At 51.2% G+C, this 12,834-nt stretch overlaps 1 protein-coding gene across 3 annotated transcripts in view; it reads left to right on the top strand.

Annotated features, from left to right (window-relative positions):
* Soga1 (suppressor of glucose, autophagy associated 1) overlaps positions 1-12,834 on the top strand; it is a 64,382-nt gene that overhangs the window by 34,975 nt on the left and 16,573 nt on the right. For 2 of the 3 annotated variants that reach the window (XM_013124082.3, XM_005084600.4), the window contains exons 4-11: positions 1,252-1,314; positions 2,017-3,192; positions 5,622-5,762; positions 6,497-6,622; positions 8,269-8,499; positions 8,728-8,832; positions 9,663-9,830; positions 10,577-10,828. In XM_013124082.3, the coding sequence (XP_012979536.2) occupies positions 1,252-1,314; positions 2,017-3,192; positions 5,622-5,762; positions 6,497-6,622; positions 8,269-8,499; positions 8,728-8,832; positions 9,663-9,830; positions 10,577-10,828 (2,262 nt within the window). The remainder of the gene's footprint in view (positions 1-1,251; positions 1,315-2,016; positions 3,193-5,621; positions 5,763-6,496; positions 6,623-8,268; positions 8,500-8,727; positions 8,833-9,662; positions 9,831-10,576; positions 10,829-12,834) is intronic. The other variant, XM_013124083.3, reaches the window with a different exon arrangement.

The raw sequence follows: 12,834 nt of genomic DNA, 5'->3' as shown, positions 1-12,834 counted from the left end.
CCTGCTGTTTCTTGTATTCCTAACCCATTTTCCTATTGCAGATATTTTCACCAATTCATTGTTTATTTTTATTTTTTAACCGTGTGTTTGTGTGTGTGTGTGTGTGTGTGTGTGTGTGTGTGTGTGTGTGTGTGTTTCTGGAGATGGAACCCAGAGTTTGGAACACATTGGGATAGTTTTCTATCATTGAGCTCTGCTGGGACCAAGATGGTTTGCTCTCCTTTGTGTTTTTGTTTATTTGTTTTGTTTTGTTTTGTTTTTATCCCTGCAATATTTGCCTGTGTAAGCAAATGTATTGATTCCCCTGCTTCCAACGTTTCTGGGCTTTTGAACCTTTGCTTATTGTTAGTCTCTTACGATCATTTTTGACTCTCCTGTGCTGTATCTGGTTTTGTACCCACATCTTGCTCATTGGTATTCATTCTATGTTCAGGGTCCTATGAAATGTCACTTCCTGTGAGGCAGAGATTTGCTTGCGGTGTGTGAGGGAAGAGCCCCTTTGGCGGTGACAGGGAGTGAGACTGAAATAGAAACCCAGTCTCATAGATGGCATCAACTGGAACTAGTGACCCTTTGGGTCAAGGCATGGGGCCTGGGCTAATCTTTAGCTGTGGGTTCCACCCAAGGACAGTCCTTAGTCTGGGGTCTTTCCTGGGGGAATGAACATCTCAGTCCTGAAGCAGGGGCCACAGCATCCTTTTGGTGTCTTGTTTGTCTAGCTCGATGTCATGTTGTCTGCCCTGTACTTTGGAAGTCTCTGATGAGTGAATGAAAGACAAACAAGGGTCAGCCATGAAAACATACATAAGAGAGACATCTGGAGTGAGCGGTTGTATTTATATATTTGGGAATACACACATATGTAGCAACACTTAAAGAAAGAGGCCATGAATTTGAATCAGGGGGAGGTACATAAGAGGGGATGGAGGGAAGGAAGGGAGAAAATGATATGATTATATTGTAATCTGAAAAAAAAAAAGCCCTAAATCACAACAACAAAGATGAACAAGAGCACAAATTCCATTTGCAGCCAGCAGGATGACAGTGGCCCAAGTGTGTGCAGTGAGGAGGAGCCCTGGGCAGGGGTGTTTAGTTATTTCCTCCAGGCTCTCTCCATTGTGCAACTCACTCCGTGACCTGTGGCTGTCACACACAGGCTGACTTGGGGCCCCCGGCCTGACTGTTTTGTGACCCCCTTTGGATGTGTGTCATATTTGTGATCTTTCAGTTTGGTTTCTTCTCTCCCTTTAGCATTCCTTGAAGAAAAGAGGAACCCGGTCTCTGGGGAAGACAGATAAGAAGCCCACCGCACAGGTATTTCCTCAGCACCCCTCACATACCCTGCTTGTAGTTTGGAAGCCCAGACCAACTTTAAGTGTCCTGGGTCGTCCCCAAGAGGTCCCTGTCCCCCTCGGGCCCCCCACATGTCTCGCCTGTGCATTTCCTTTCTCTGTGTGTTTTCTAGACTTCACTACCCACTGCTTCCTCCAAGCCCACTCTGGACCCATACTCAAGTGGTTTACACAGCATAGGGACAACTAAACCCAAGGTCCAGAGTCAGAGACCTTGAACTTGGACTCTGTGGCTTGATGGCCATCCATCTGAGATGAGTCACTTCAACCTTCTGATCCGTTTCCTGGTCTGTTCCTATCCTGTGGGTTTGTTGTAAGAATTAGATAAAAGCACCATGTTAGCAATCAGGATGCCAGGCACTTGTACGTTTTCCCACTTAACAGTCATTGTGTGAGAGTGCAATGTTTCTGTCCCCTTTTACAGATGGGGCTCTAGCAGGAATAGCCATAGTCAGTCAGAATGTCACTGGCTCCAAGACTCCTAGATTGTAGATAGTGTGCCCTGGCCTCTCAATATCCATGTCCCCGCTCTGCTCCCTGTGGCCTCCAGGCCTCGATTCACCCCTGTGTTCTCATAGTCAGTGCACCCAGAATGCTGGGGCTAGATCCAACCTGACAATAACGCTCCTCATTGCCTTCTGTCTCCGTGCCCATTGGGCCACAGGAGGACAGCGCAGACCTGAAATGCCAGCTGCATTTCGCGAAAGAGGAGTCGGCCCTCATGTGCAAGAAGCTTACCAAGCTGGCCAAGGAGAACGACAGCATGAAGGAGGAGCTGCTCAAGTACCGCTCCCTGTATGGGGACTTGGACGCAGCCCTGTCCGCAGAGGAGCTGGCGGATGCTCCACACTCCCGGGAGACAGAGCTGAAGGTGCACCTGAAGCTGGTGGAGGAGGAGGCCAACCTGCTGAGCCGGCGCATCGTGGAGCTGGAGGTGGAAAACCGGGGCCTCCGGGCCGAGATGGACGACATGAAGGACCACGGGGGCAGCGGGGGCCCCGAGGCCCGGCTGGCTTTCTCTGCTCTGGGTGGTGAGTGCGGGGAGAGCCTGGCAGAGTTGCGGCGCCACCTGCAGTTTGTGGAAGAGGAGGCTGAGCTGCTGCGGCGCTCCTCGGCAGAGCTGGAGGACCAGAACAAGTTGCTGCTGAACGAACTGGCTAAATACCGCTCAGAGCATGAGCTGGACGTGACGATGTCGGAGGACAGCTGCTCCGTGCTCAGCGAGCCCTCTCAGGAGGAGCTGGCGGCTGCCAAACTGCAGATCGGCGAGCTCAGCGGCAAGGTCAAGAAGCTGCAGTATGAGAACCGTGTGCTTCTCTCCAACCTGCAGCGGTGTGACCTGGCCTCCTGCCAAAGCACACGCCCCATGCTGGAGACGGATGCTGAGGCCGGGGACTCTGCACAGTGCGTACCTGCCCCTCTGGGCGAGGCACTGGAGCCCCACACTGCCAGGCTCTGCAGGGCCCGCGAGGCCGAGGCGCTGCCTGGACTGCGGGAGCAGGCCGCCCTAGTCAGCAAGGCTATCGACGTCCTGGTGGCTGATGCTAATGGCTTCTCGATTGGCCTCCGGCTATGCCTGGACAATGAGTGTGCAGACTTGCGGTTGCACGAGGCACCTGATAACAGCGAGGGCCCCAGGGATGCTAAGCTCATCCATGCCATCTTGGTGCGACTGAGCGTGCTGCAGCAGGAACTGAACACTTTCACACGCAAGGTGGATGTGGCCTTGGGGAGCTCTGGCAAGGAACAGTCTGAGCCCTTCCCTGCGCTGCCTGCCTTGGGCTCCCAGGGACCCTCCAAGGAGATCATGCTGGCCAAAGACCTTGGCTCTGACTTCCAGGTAAGCTGCCCAGGGTTCTATTACGTTTATTACATGTAAACTTTGTACTGGAACAGGCATACAACAGAGAAGGACGGAAATCCATGTGTACAATTTTACAACTCTCCTGCAGTCAACAGTCATGTGATCATGAGACCATGACCAGCCCCAAGGCTGCCCTGCTCAATCTCCCGTTAGTGACTTCCTCTGCTCTCCAGGACAACCTCCTGGTTTTATTCATCTTTGAGCTTTATATAAATGGAATTATACAAACCAAACACCATAGTACCTGGCTTTGTTCACTTGACCTGCTATTTGCTGTTACAGGTAGCAAAAATGTATTTATTCCAACTTACTAAGTATAATATAAGCCTACTGACTCAGTGAACTGCCCAGTGTGCATTTACTGTGGATGGAGATTGATTCTGAGGTCCTACCTTTTTGCTAGATTGCCCCCTTTTACCTCTCCTCTCTTCCCCCTTCTCCCCTCCTCCTTCTCCCTCCCCCTCCTTCGCCCTCTACCCCCCTCCCCTCCCCTCTTCCAGTGCTGGGGACAGAACCCAGGACCTTATACATGCTATGTAAGTACTCTACCATTGAGTCACATCCCTCTGTGGCCACTGTGGACATGTAGTAGTCACTGGAATCAGTTCTCAGATGGCCCTGGAGATCAACTCAGCTTGTCAGGCTTGGTAGCAAGTACTTTTACCCGCTAAGCTATCTTGCCAGCTGGTAATTTTAAATTTTAAAGCAAAAGTTTGTAGTTTTTAAAATCTTCTTGATAAGTTTTTGAGAAGCTTACTCTTGATATCCATGACATACTACCTAGAAAAACTATAACAGCAAAAATGTCCAAAATTTGCAAAGTATTATTGCAAAAGCAGTACATAAACATTTGAAGCAGAGACAAAAATAAATGAACACCTTGTGTCCCTGCTTACCACTTCCCGCCAGTACCTCTGTAGATGGTCTTGATTGGTGGTATTCAATACAGCCGTCACATGCAGCAACCATGTGGGGGTGTGGCTCAGTGGTAAGGCAACAAAACAGCCGTCACATGCAGCAACCATGTGGGGGTGTGGCTCAGTGGTAAGGCACCTGCCTTAGCAGGCAGCACAGGCTCCATCCTCAGTACAGAACAGAAACAAAACAAAGCTCCCAAGACAAATTTTAAAAATCAAATTAATAGCCGGGCGGTGGTGGCGCACGCCTTTAATCCTAGCACTCGGGAGGCAGAGGCAGGCGGATCTCTGTGAGTTCGAGGCCAGGCTGGACCGACAGCCTCCAAAACAATACAGAGAAACCCTGTCTCGTAAAAACAACGACAACAAAAAAATCAAATTAATAAAGGTTACATAGGACTGAAGTGCCGTTTCCGGGCTGCAGTTACATATTTCAGATGCTTGTGTCTAGTTGGTCCTGGAAACACCCCTTCTAAACCTCCATATGTCCTCTCCTGTGCTAGTTTTTCACCCCTTTTGCTCCACCTTATAGCTACTAATGCTAGATAGCGTATCTTCCTCATGTACTGTATTCCATGTCCATTTGCTGGATACTTTGTTGCTAGGCCCTACCCTTTGTGCTCACGGACAGTGTGTCTTCCTCATGCACTGTATTCCCTGTCTATTTGTTGTTGCTGGTCTCTTCCCTTTGTGTTCCTGGATAGTGTGTTTTCCTCGTGCACTGCATTCCCTGTCTATTTGCTGGGATACTCTGTTGATGGTTTCTACCCTTTGTGCTCGGCATAGGATGGTTGATAGTCTGTAGAACCACATAGGAATAGAATTCCCACCCCAAAAGTGTTTATTGCCTACTGAGGAAGAATTAATCAGTGTGGCAAGCCAGTGACTGTGATATGACAAATAGAAGAGAGACCTTAAAGGTAGTTACTATCAACGAGGGATTTGTCCTAGATCTTGGAGAGGCTCAGCTCGTATGGAAGGAACATGGTAGGTTCAAGGGACTGTGCAGAGCACTGAGGCTGGGCTGCAGAGAGCATGGGGCGGTTTGGTTTTTATCCCGAGAGCAGATTTCCATGCGCGGCACTGAACTGTAGCAGCTTCAACTCATGCTTTGCTGCTGTGGCTTGAGATGGCTTCTTAAACAAGTGGACAGCCCCCCGTTGAGTCTCCTTCTTATTCCATCCTGAAGGAAGAGTGAGCTGGGTTCACATAGGTGGTAGAGCAATGGGACTGTTTCAGAAGGCTTTGCCTAAAAGCCATTCACAAAATTAGTGTTTTCTCTTGGCCACTCATTCATCTCTACAAGGAGCAGTCATTGGGTGGTGGCAGGGCACCCTGGTAAGGCTGGGGCCAGGGTGCAAGGTTGACTCACCTGGGCCTCATTCTCATGTGGACAACCCTCTCATGGAGCAGAGGCCTGATGGGACCTTTTGTAGTGCTCCTTGGCCTCTCCCCATGGCTCTCTTCTGCTTGTGCCCCTCGCTTTAGCCTTCTGACTTCAGAGACCTGCTGGAATGGGAGCCTAGGGTCCGAGAGGCTTTCCGTGCTGGTGACTTGGACTCCAAGCCTGACCCCAGTCGGAACTTCAGGCCTTATCGAGCTGAAGATAATGATTCCTATGCCTCTGAGGTGGGTGGAGGCCTAAATCCGAGGCTGGGTTGAAGGAGATTGGCTGGGGCCTCTCAAAACCAGGGTGATCCTTGGGGATGGTGACAGCCAGGGAAGGAAAAAATAAGAGGAAACAAGAGAATTTGATTCAATCCCATGGTCTAATTAGAGGAAGCTTAGCTGGACATGGTGTGTACCTGTAACCCCAGTGTCAGGGTGCTGAGGCAGGAGGGATGCCGAACTGGAGGCCTTTGTAAAATAACTAGCAGAGAGGCAGTGGTCTTTCCATCTAGGCTGTTTGAGTTCATGTTGTGACTCTACTGTGTGCTGACTGTGAGATCTGTCAGGTTTGTGACCTCCGGGGACAGAGCACCTATAGCCCCAGCCACTTGGGAGGCTGAAGGAGGAGGATGCCTTGAGCTCAGGTGTTAAAAGACCAGCCTGTGAAATAGTGAGGCTAAGTCAAAGATAAGTAAATCAATCAATCAAAGAGACCATGAACAACTTCATGAATCAAATTTAGTTTTCGCAGTATGTTTTTTTCTGCAAATAAATTTGCTAGAGAGAAATGTTAAAAAAAAAAGTATACTGTGGCGGATTTGACACGTTCTGTTTTATTTAACTGTCTTGGTGACCCTCTGAGGCAAGGACAGTGTTGTGCCTAATAAAGGAGCCCTAGTCCAGCTTACTGTTGATTCTTTGACCACAGCCTGTGTCCTCTTCTCACTCCTTGTCTGGCCCCCACCCCACTGCAGATCAAGGAGCTTCAGCTGGTTCTGGCAGAGGCCCATGACAGCCTCCGGGGCTTGCAAGAGCAGCTGTCCCAGGAGCGGCAGCTCCGGAAGGAGGAGGCCGACAGCTTCAACCAGAAAGTGGTCCAGGTGGGTTTGTACCACTTTTTTTCCCCACTTGCTATACTTCTCTTCCCAGGACTGAAGATACAGAGGCCATGGTGTAGCTCTGTGGCAGACACTTGCCCAGCATGTGGGAGCTCTGGGTTCTGTCTCTAGCATAGGAAGAAGTCAAACACGACTAACAGCAGGGTCGTCAGAAGGGGATAACATCGGGGGAAGAACCCTGTGCCCTGCCAGGATGTCAGTGAGCTGTGATTGTCAGCTCTACACTGGGCTAGACCCCTGCACATGGTATTGGCTGCCTAGGCGACAATGGCCTGTTTAGTCTTTTGGTTTTGCTCTGTTTTGTTTGAGACAGTGTCTCTCTCTGTGTAGCCCTGGCTGTTCACTCACTGTGTAGCCTGGGATGGGTGATTTGAACTCACAGAGATCCGCCTGCCTCTGTCTCCCCAGTGCTGGGATTAAAGGCATGTGCCACCACACCCCTCTGTTTCATCTCTTTAAAAATTTTTTTAAGGATTTTTATTTTTAAGCACACATAGATGTGTGTGGATATGTGCATGTCAGTGCAGGTGTCTGTGGAGACCAGAAGTGTCAGACTTACTTCATGTGATCTGCCTGATGTGTTGCTGGGACTTGAACCCAGGTCCTCAGGAAGAACAGCCAGTGCTTTTAACTGCTGAGCCATCTCTGCAGCCCCTGTTTCGTCTCTTGGCCTCAGTGTTTGAAGTGGTGCCCCTATCAAACCTGGCTGTGGATCATAACAACAACCGTACTGTTGGGGCTGGCAAGACGGGTAAAGACATTTGCCATCAAGCCTTACAGCTTGCGTTCAATCTCCAGGACCCCCACAGTGAGGGAGGACTAGCCTGCTCTAGTTCTCTGACCACCACACACGTGCCGTGGCACCTGTGCCCACCCATATACATAGAAAACAATAAAAAGAGAGAAACCAGCCCTCGTGAATGGCCTGTGTAACACACTTTCCGCCGTTATATCCTGTAATGCTCTTCCCTATGGGATGTTCACCAATAAGGCAGCTGCTGAGTTGGTGCATGGTAGGCCATGTTGGAAAGGTAGAAGGATTGCAGACGAGGAAACGGAGCTCACAGAGCAGACGTGCTTGGCTCAGAGCTGTGCATCCCAGGCCTTTGGCTCCCTTAGCTGTGACCCAGTGTGGTTCCTAGGGTATTTCACGTTTCTCCACCTTCCCTGACCCCAGCCAGCATACCTCGACCTCTCGGCAGTCCCCAATTACCTTCATAGTTCCCAGACTAATGTGAGTACATGGAAAATGTCTGATGCCCACGAGGTGCTCAGAGTATGATGCTGTGGTGGCCAGAGGTCATTTTGCAAGCTTTTTTTGAGACAGGATCCCTCCTGGCACCCAGAGCTCACTGATAACAGCAGGCTGGCTGGTTGAGCTTTTGTATGTGGGTTCTGGAGAGTGAACTAAGGTTCCTTCTGCTTGTGTGGCAGGCACTTTACTGACAACTCTCTCTCTCTCTCTCTCTCCAGCCCACAGCTGCTGCTTTTGAGTTCTTCCCTGGGTACAGTGGGCTGCTATCAGTAGAAGCCCTGACAGGGGTCACCAGTAGACACTTGCCATTAGTGTTCCCCTCTGCCTTTGATCTGAGTCTGGAATCAACTCTTGCTCATTCCTGTCCTAACAGCTAAAAGAAGACCAGCAGAGGGCGCTGCTGAGGCGGGAGTTTGAGCTGCAGAGTCTGAGCCTCCAAAGGAGGTTGGAGCAGAAATTCTGGAGCCAGGAGAAGAACATACTGGTGCAGGAGTCCCAGCAATTCAAGCACAACTTCCTTCTGCTCTTCATGAAGCTCAGGTGGTTCCTGAAGCGCTGGCGGCAGGGCAAGGTTCTGCCCCACGAGGAGGATGACTTCCTGGAGGTATGGCTGAGCTTAGCCCTAACCCTGAGTGGGAAGAAGGAGGCATGGGGCTTGAGCTCTGCCGTAACCGTGCTGGGTTGCTGGGATGGGACACAGTTAAGATGTGGGAAGCCGGCGATGAGCTTTGGTTCGTCCTGAGCCCCTCGTCCTTCCTGCATGGCTGTGCAGTCCCCTTTGTGTCTGGACTGCCGGAACGTGTCTGGACCGGAATGTGGTTTCTCAAACCAGGTGAACAGCATGAAGGAACTGTACCTGCTGATGGAGGAAGAAGAGATGAGTGCCCAACACTCGGATAACAAGGCCTGCGCAGGGGACAGCTGGACCCAGAACACGGTGTGTCCAGCCCCTTCTAGTCCTGCTCGCCATCCATTAATGATCACTCCCTGCCGCCTTTCACACAGCCCTGATTGTACTCAGGGTCTGCAGATGGTTGTTGGCTGGGAACCGGCCCACCAGTTGCTCAGGGATGGGGGACGTGAGTCATCCCCGGGTAGTGACAGAAGGCCAGATGAACAGTGATGTCACAGGGAGGAGAGCAGTGAGTCTGTTGTATAAGGAACAGTGTTACAGAGAAGGGGTCCCATGTAGTGTGCGCCCACGGATGAATAGGGGCTTGTCGAATTCAGAAAGGAAAGCACACCATATCGAAACGAGGAACGAGAGGACATTGTATACAGAGGTGTGACAAGATGTGCTGGAGTGGCCTTGACCAGTGGGACACTGCGACAGGGTAAGGCTGCCAGGCCAGGGTCACACAAAAAGAGGCCATGATGGTCTAGAAGTAAGAACTGTCACATCAAGACACAGGTCAGAGAGAGCCGTGGGGTCAGCCTCCCAGGATCTACAGTGAGCTGGAGTGTGGGTGAGCAGTATGTAAGGAACCAGGAAAGGGTGGGGGTACCATTTGAGAGGCTCCATGGGGAGGCCTCAGCTCAGAGAGGCAAGAAACCTGCAGCTCGGGGCCTGCAAAGCCTGGGGAAGGTTGTTTCTCTGCATCTGGGCAGAACTTCTCTAACAGTTGGTTGCATGTGAGAATTGCTGCTCAGCTCAGCTACCCCAGGACTGGCCTTCACCCTTTCTGAGGCTGGTAGGGCCTCAGCTAGACTCCTGGCTGCCCTCCCTGCCTTCACAGAGCTCTTGACCAGGCTTTCCTCTGTCTGCAGCCTAATGAGTACATCAAAACCCTGGCCGACATGAAGGTCACGCTGAAGGAGCTGTGCTGGCTACTCCGGGACGAGCGCCGGGGTCTGACCGAGCTTCAGCAGCAGTTCGCAAAGGCCAAGGCCTCGTGGGAGACGGAGCGGGCAGAGCTCAAGGGCCATGCCTCGCAGGTAAGCCTCCTTGCTTCTCAAGGACATCTCCTTCCTTATTCCCAGTCCAGATCTGGACTGTCAGACCTGAGAGGAGGGTGCTAAGCTGCTCTTGGATGCACAAGACCTCTTACACTTCACCTTGTGCCCCAGAGAGATTGACAGGAGCCTAGGCTGCACTGTGGGCTTGCAGAATGCTTCCACGCATTCCTGTATGCCGCATCCAGCATGGCTCCTGGATGGACCTGACTAGGATGCCAAGAGAATAAAGAAAAGAAGATGGATACAAGGATACACAGAAAGCTAGGATTGGGTAATCTGGACTCTTTGCTGGAGAAACTGCAATGCTCCGGAAACTTAGCCTGTCTCTAATATAGATGACTAGAGCAGAGAGACAGAGGCAAGGTTATTAGGACATATAAACAAGGAGGCAGGGCCAGGTGGTAGTAGCACACACTTTTAATCCCAGTCCTAGGGAAGTAGAGGCAGGTGGATCTCTGTGAGTTTGAGGTCAGCCTGTTCTACAAAGTGAGTTCTAGGCAGGGCTACACAGAGAAACACGAGAGAGAGAGAGAGAGAGAGAGAGAGAGAGAGAGAGAGAGAGAGAGAGAGAGAGAGAGAGAGAGAGAGAGAGAGAGAGAGAGAGAGAGAGAGAGAGGTCCACAGCTCTATTGGAAGGATCAGCATGGAGGGTCCTCAGAGCCTCCCTGGAATGGGTGCGGGGCCCATGTCCCGTGCCGCTACCCTGCTGATGCTTCGTCCTGCAGATGGAGCTGAAGGCTGGGAAGGGTGCCAGCGAGAGGCCCGGGCCCGACTGGAAGGCTGCTCTGCAGAGGGAGCGGGAGGAGCAGCAGCACCTCCTGGCCGAGTCCTACAGTGCAGTCATGGAGCTGACACGGCAGCTGCAGATCAGCGAGCGCCACTGGAGCCAGGAGAAGCTGCAGCTGGTGGAGCGACTGCAGGCCGAGAAGCAGCAGGTGGAGCAGCAGGTGAAGGAGCTGCAGAACCGTCTCAGTCAGGTGAGGCTGGGTCCGGATGCCCAGGCAGCAGAAGCACTCGCAGAGAGAAGAGGCCCAGGTGGTTCCTCTGCTCGGAGAGGAGAGAGACCCAGGTGGTTCCTCTGCTCAGAGATAAAGGCAGGAGAATTAGGAGTTCATAGTCATTATCCTGGCTACCTAGTGAGCTTGGAGCGTCCTGGTTTACAAGGAACCATCTCGAACAAACCAAACAGGCAGAAAGTAGCCCCCTAGTGTGATCCGCATACCTGTGGGTATACAGTATCTCAATGCTGCATTCGAGGGCTGGCCTCAGAGGGGTTTTCCTGTTGTCAAACTGGCACGTCCCCTGTGTTACGAGCACTGATCAAAGCACACTTTTGCACCATCTGGGCATTTCCTGTCTATGGAAGATTCCTTCCTGTTACATTATTTTTTAGTGATTTGGGAATCACTAAGCCCAGTCCATGCCGTGGTTAATGGGGTATCAGCAAATACAAGGCTGGGACCTTCTGCCTGAGCCTTGCACTTGGTTTCCCAGCAGGGACCATGTGTAGAATTTGATGGCCTCCTGGATCTGGTCTCCTGTTTCCCTCGGCTCAAACCAGGACACCCAAAGCTGCACCCTCTTCCTCTTATTTTCTGCCACTTTCATCCTTTCCTTCCTTTTTTGTTTTATTTGTTTCAGACTGAGTCTCTCTGTATCTCACTTAGTTGTCCCAGACAAGCCTGGAATTCCCAGCTCTCCTTCCTAGAGCTCTCCAGAGCTAGGATCCCAGGTGTGAGCCCCCACATCCATATAAGCTGCACTTTCAGTGAAAGCAGCCTAGTCAAACAGCCTGCCGAGCAGCAGGAAGGGTCTTAGTTGGTGTTCTATTGCTGTGAAGAGACACCAGAACCACTGCAACTCTTATAAAAGAAAACATTTAATTGGGGCTGATTTACAGGTTCAGTCCGTTATTTCGTGGTGGGAAGTATGGTAGCTCACAGGCAGACATGGTGCTGGAGAAGCAGCCGAGAGTTCTATATCCTGATCCAAAGGCAATAGGAAGAGAGAGTGACAGTTGGCCTGGCTTGAGCATTTGAAACCTTAAAACCCACCCCCAGTGACACACTTCCTCCAATAAGGCCACATCTACTCAAACAAGGTCACACCTCCTAACAGTGCCACTCCTGATTAGCCTGTGAGAGCCATTTTCATTCAGACCACAAAGGGGCTCTTGATCAGGAGGTCCAGCGCTCCTAGTCAAGTCACCTCTGGTCTCTGGGCTTTGCCTACACAAGGAGGACAACTGTTCCATCTTCTCATCTCTCAGGGTAGTCATGGGGATAAAAGAGCTAGCTGTAGGAATACCACATTGCTCCTCGGTTCCCCTGCCTGGGCCTTGGATTGCCGTCTTCATCTGTGAGTTCTGTTCATTAGTGGTGAGGTGGATTTGGTTGCCCCCACACCATTTTACTTGTCTTAATTGGGTTCCTAAGAAGCAAAGTTTGAGAGATGGGTTCAAGTGCAAGCAGGTGGCCAGTCCGTCCTGGCTTTGCTTAGGACTTCCACTTTACCGTTGATACAGTCCTAGGCAGACCCTTCTTGCTTTTTCAGAACTGCAAAGTTTGGGGGACATAAGCCTTACTAACACTGGGAAAGTCCTGGGGGAGCCAGGGCAAGTCACCCCATGAGGGAGTCAGCTGTAAAGCTATGGAGGAATTCAAGCAAAGTGATGGTGTAACGCCTATAATGCCAGCTGCTAGTACAGCTGCCCACATCTGGGCCAGTTCCTTCCTTGTGTTATCTTTATCCTCTCACCTGCTACATGGAAATAATCACAGTCACACCTACTCCTGAGGTTGCCATGAAGGTAAGACGAACTGATGTGCACATGCAAATAGACTTCCTGGAAGTGATTGATGGTGCTCCATGGTCGTCCTCGGGACTCAGCAGGAAGTAGTGCTGGGCTGTTACAGATGGCTGCCATTGATGGCAGCATGATCTGCTGTGTGAAATAGCTATTGCTTTTCTGCCTAGCAGTTCT

The sequence above is a fragment of the Mesocricetus auratus genome, unplaced genomic scaffold (genome assembly GCF_017639785.1).
Source record: "Mesocricetus auratus isolate SY011 unplaced genomic scaffold, BCM_Maur_2.0 Super-Scaffold_100028, whole genome shotgun sequence".
In the NCBI taxonomy this organism is placed as follows: Eukaryota; Metazoa; Chordata; class Mammalia; order Rodentia; family Cricetidae; genus Mesocricetus; species Mesocricetus auratus.
Note: the sequence above shows the minus strand (reverse complement) of the source record. Positions and strands in the feature narration are given on the sequence as shown.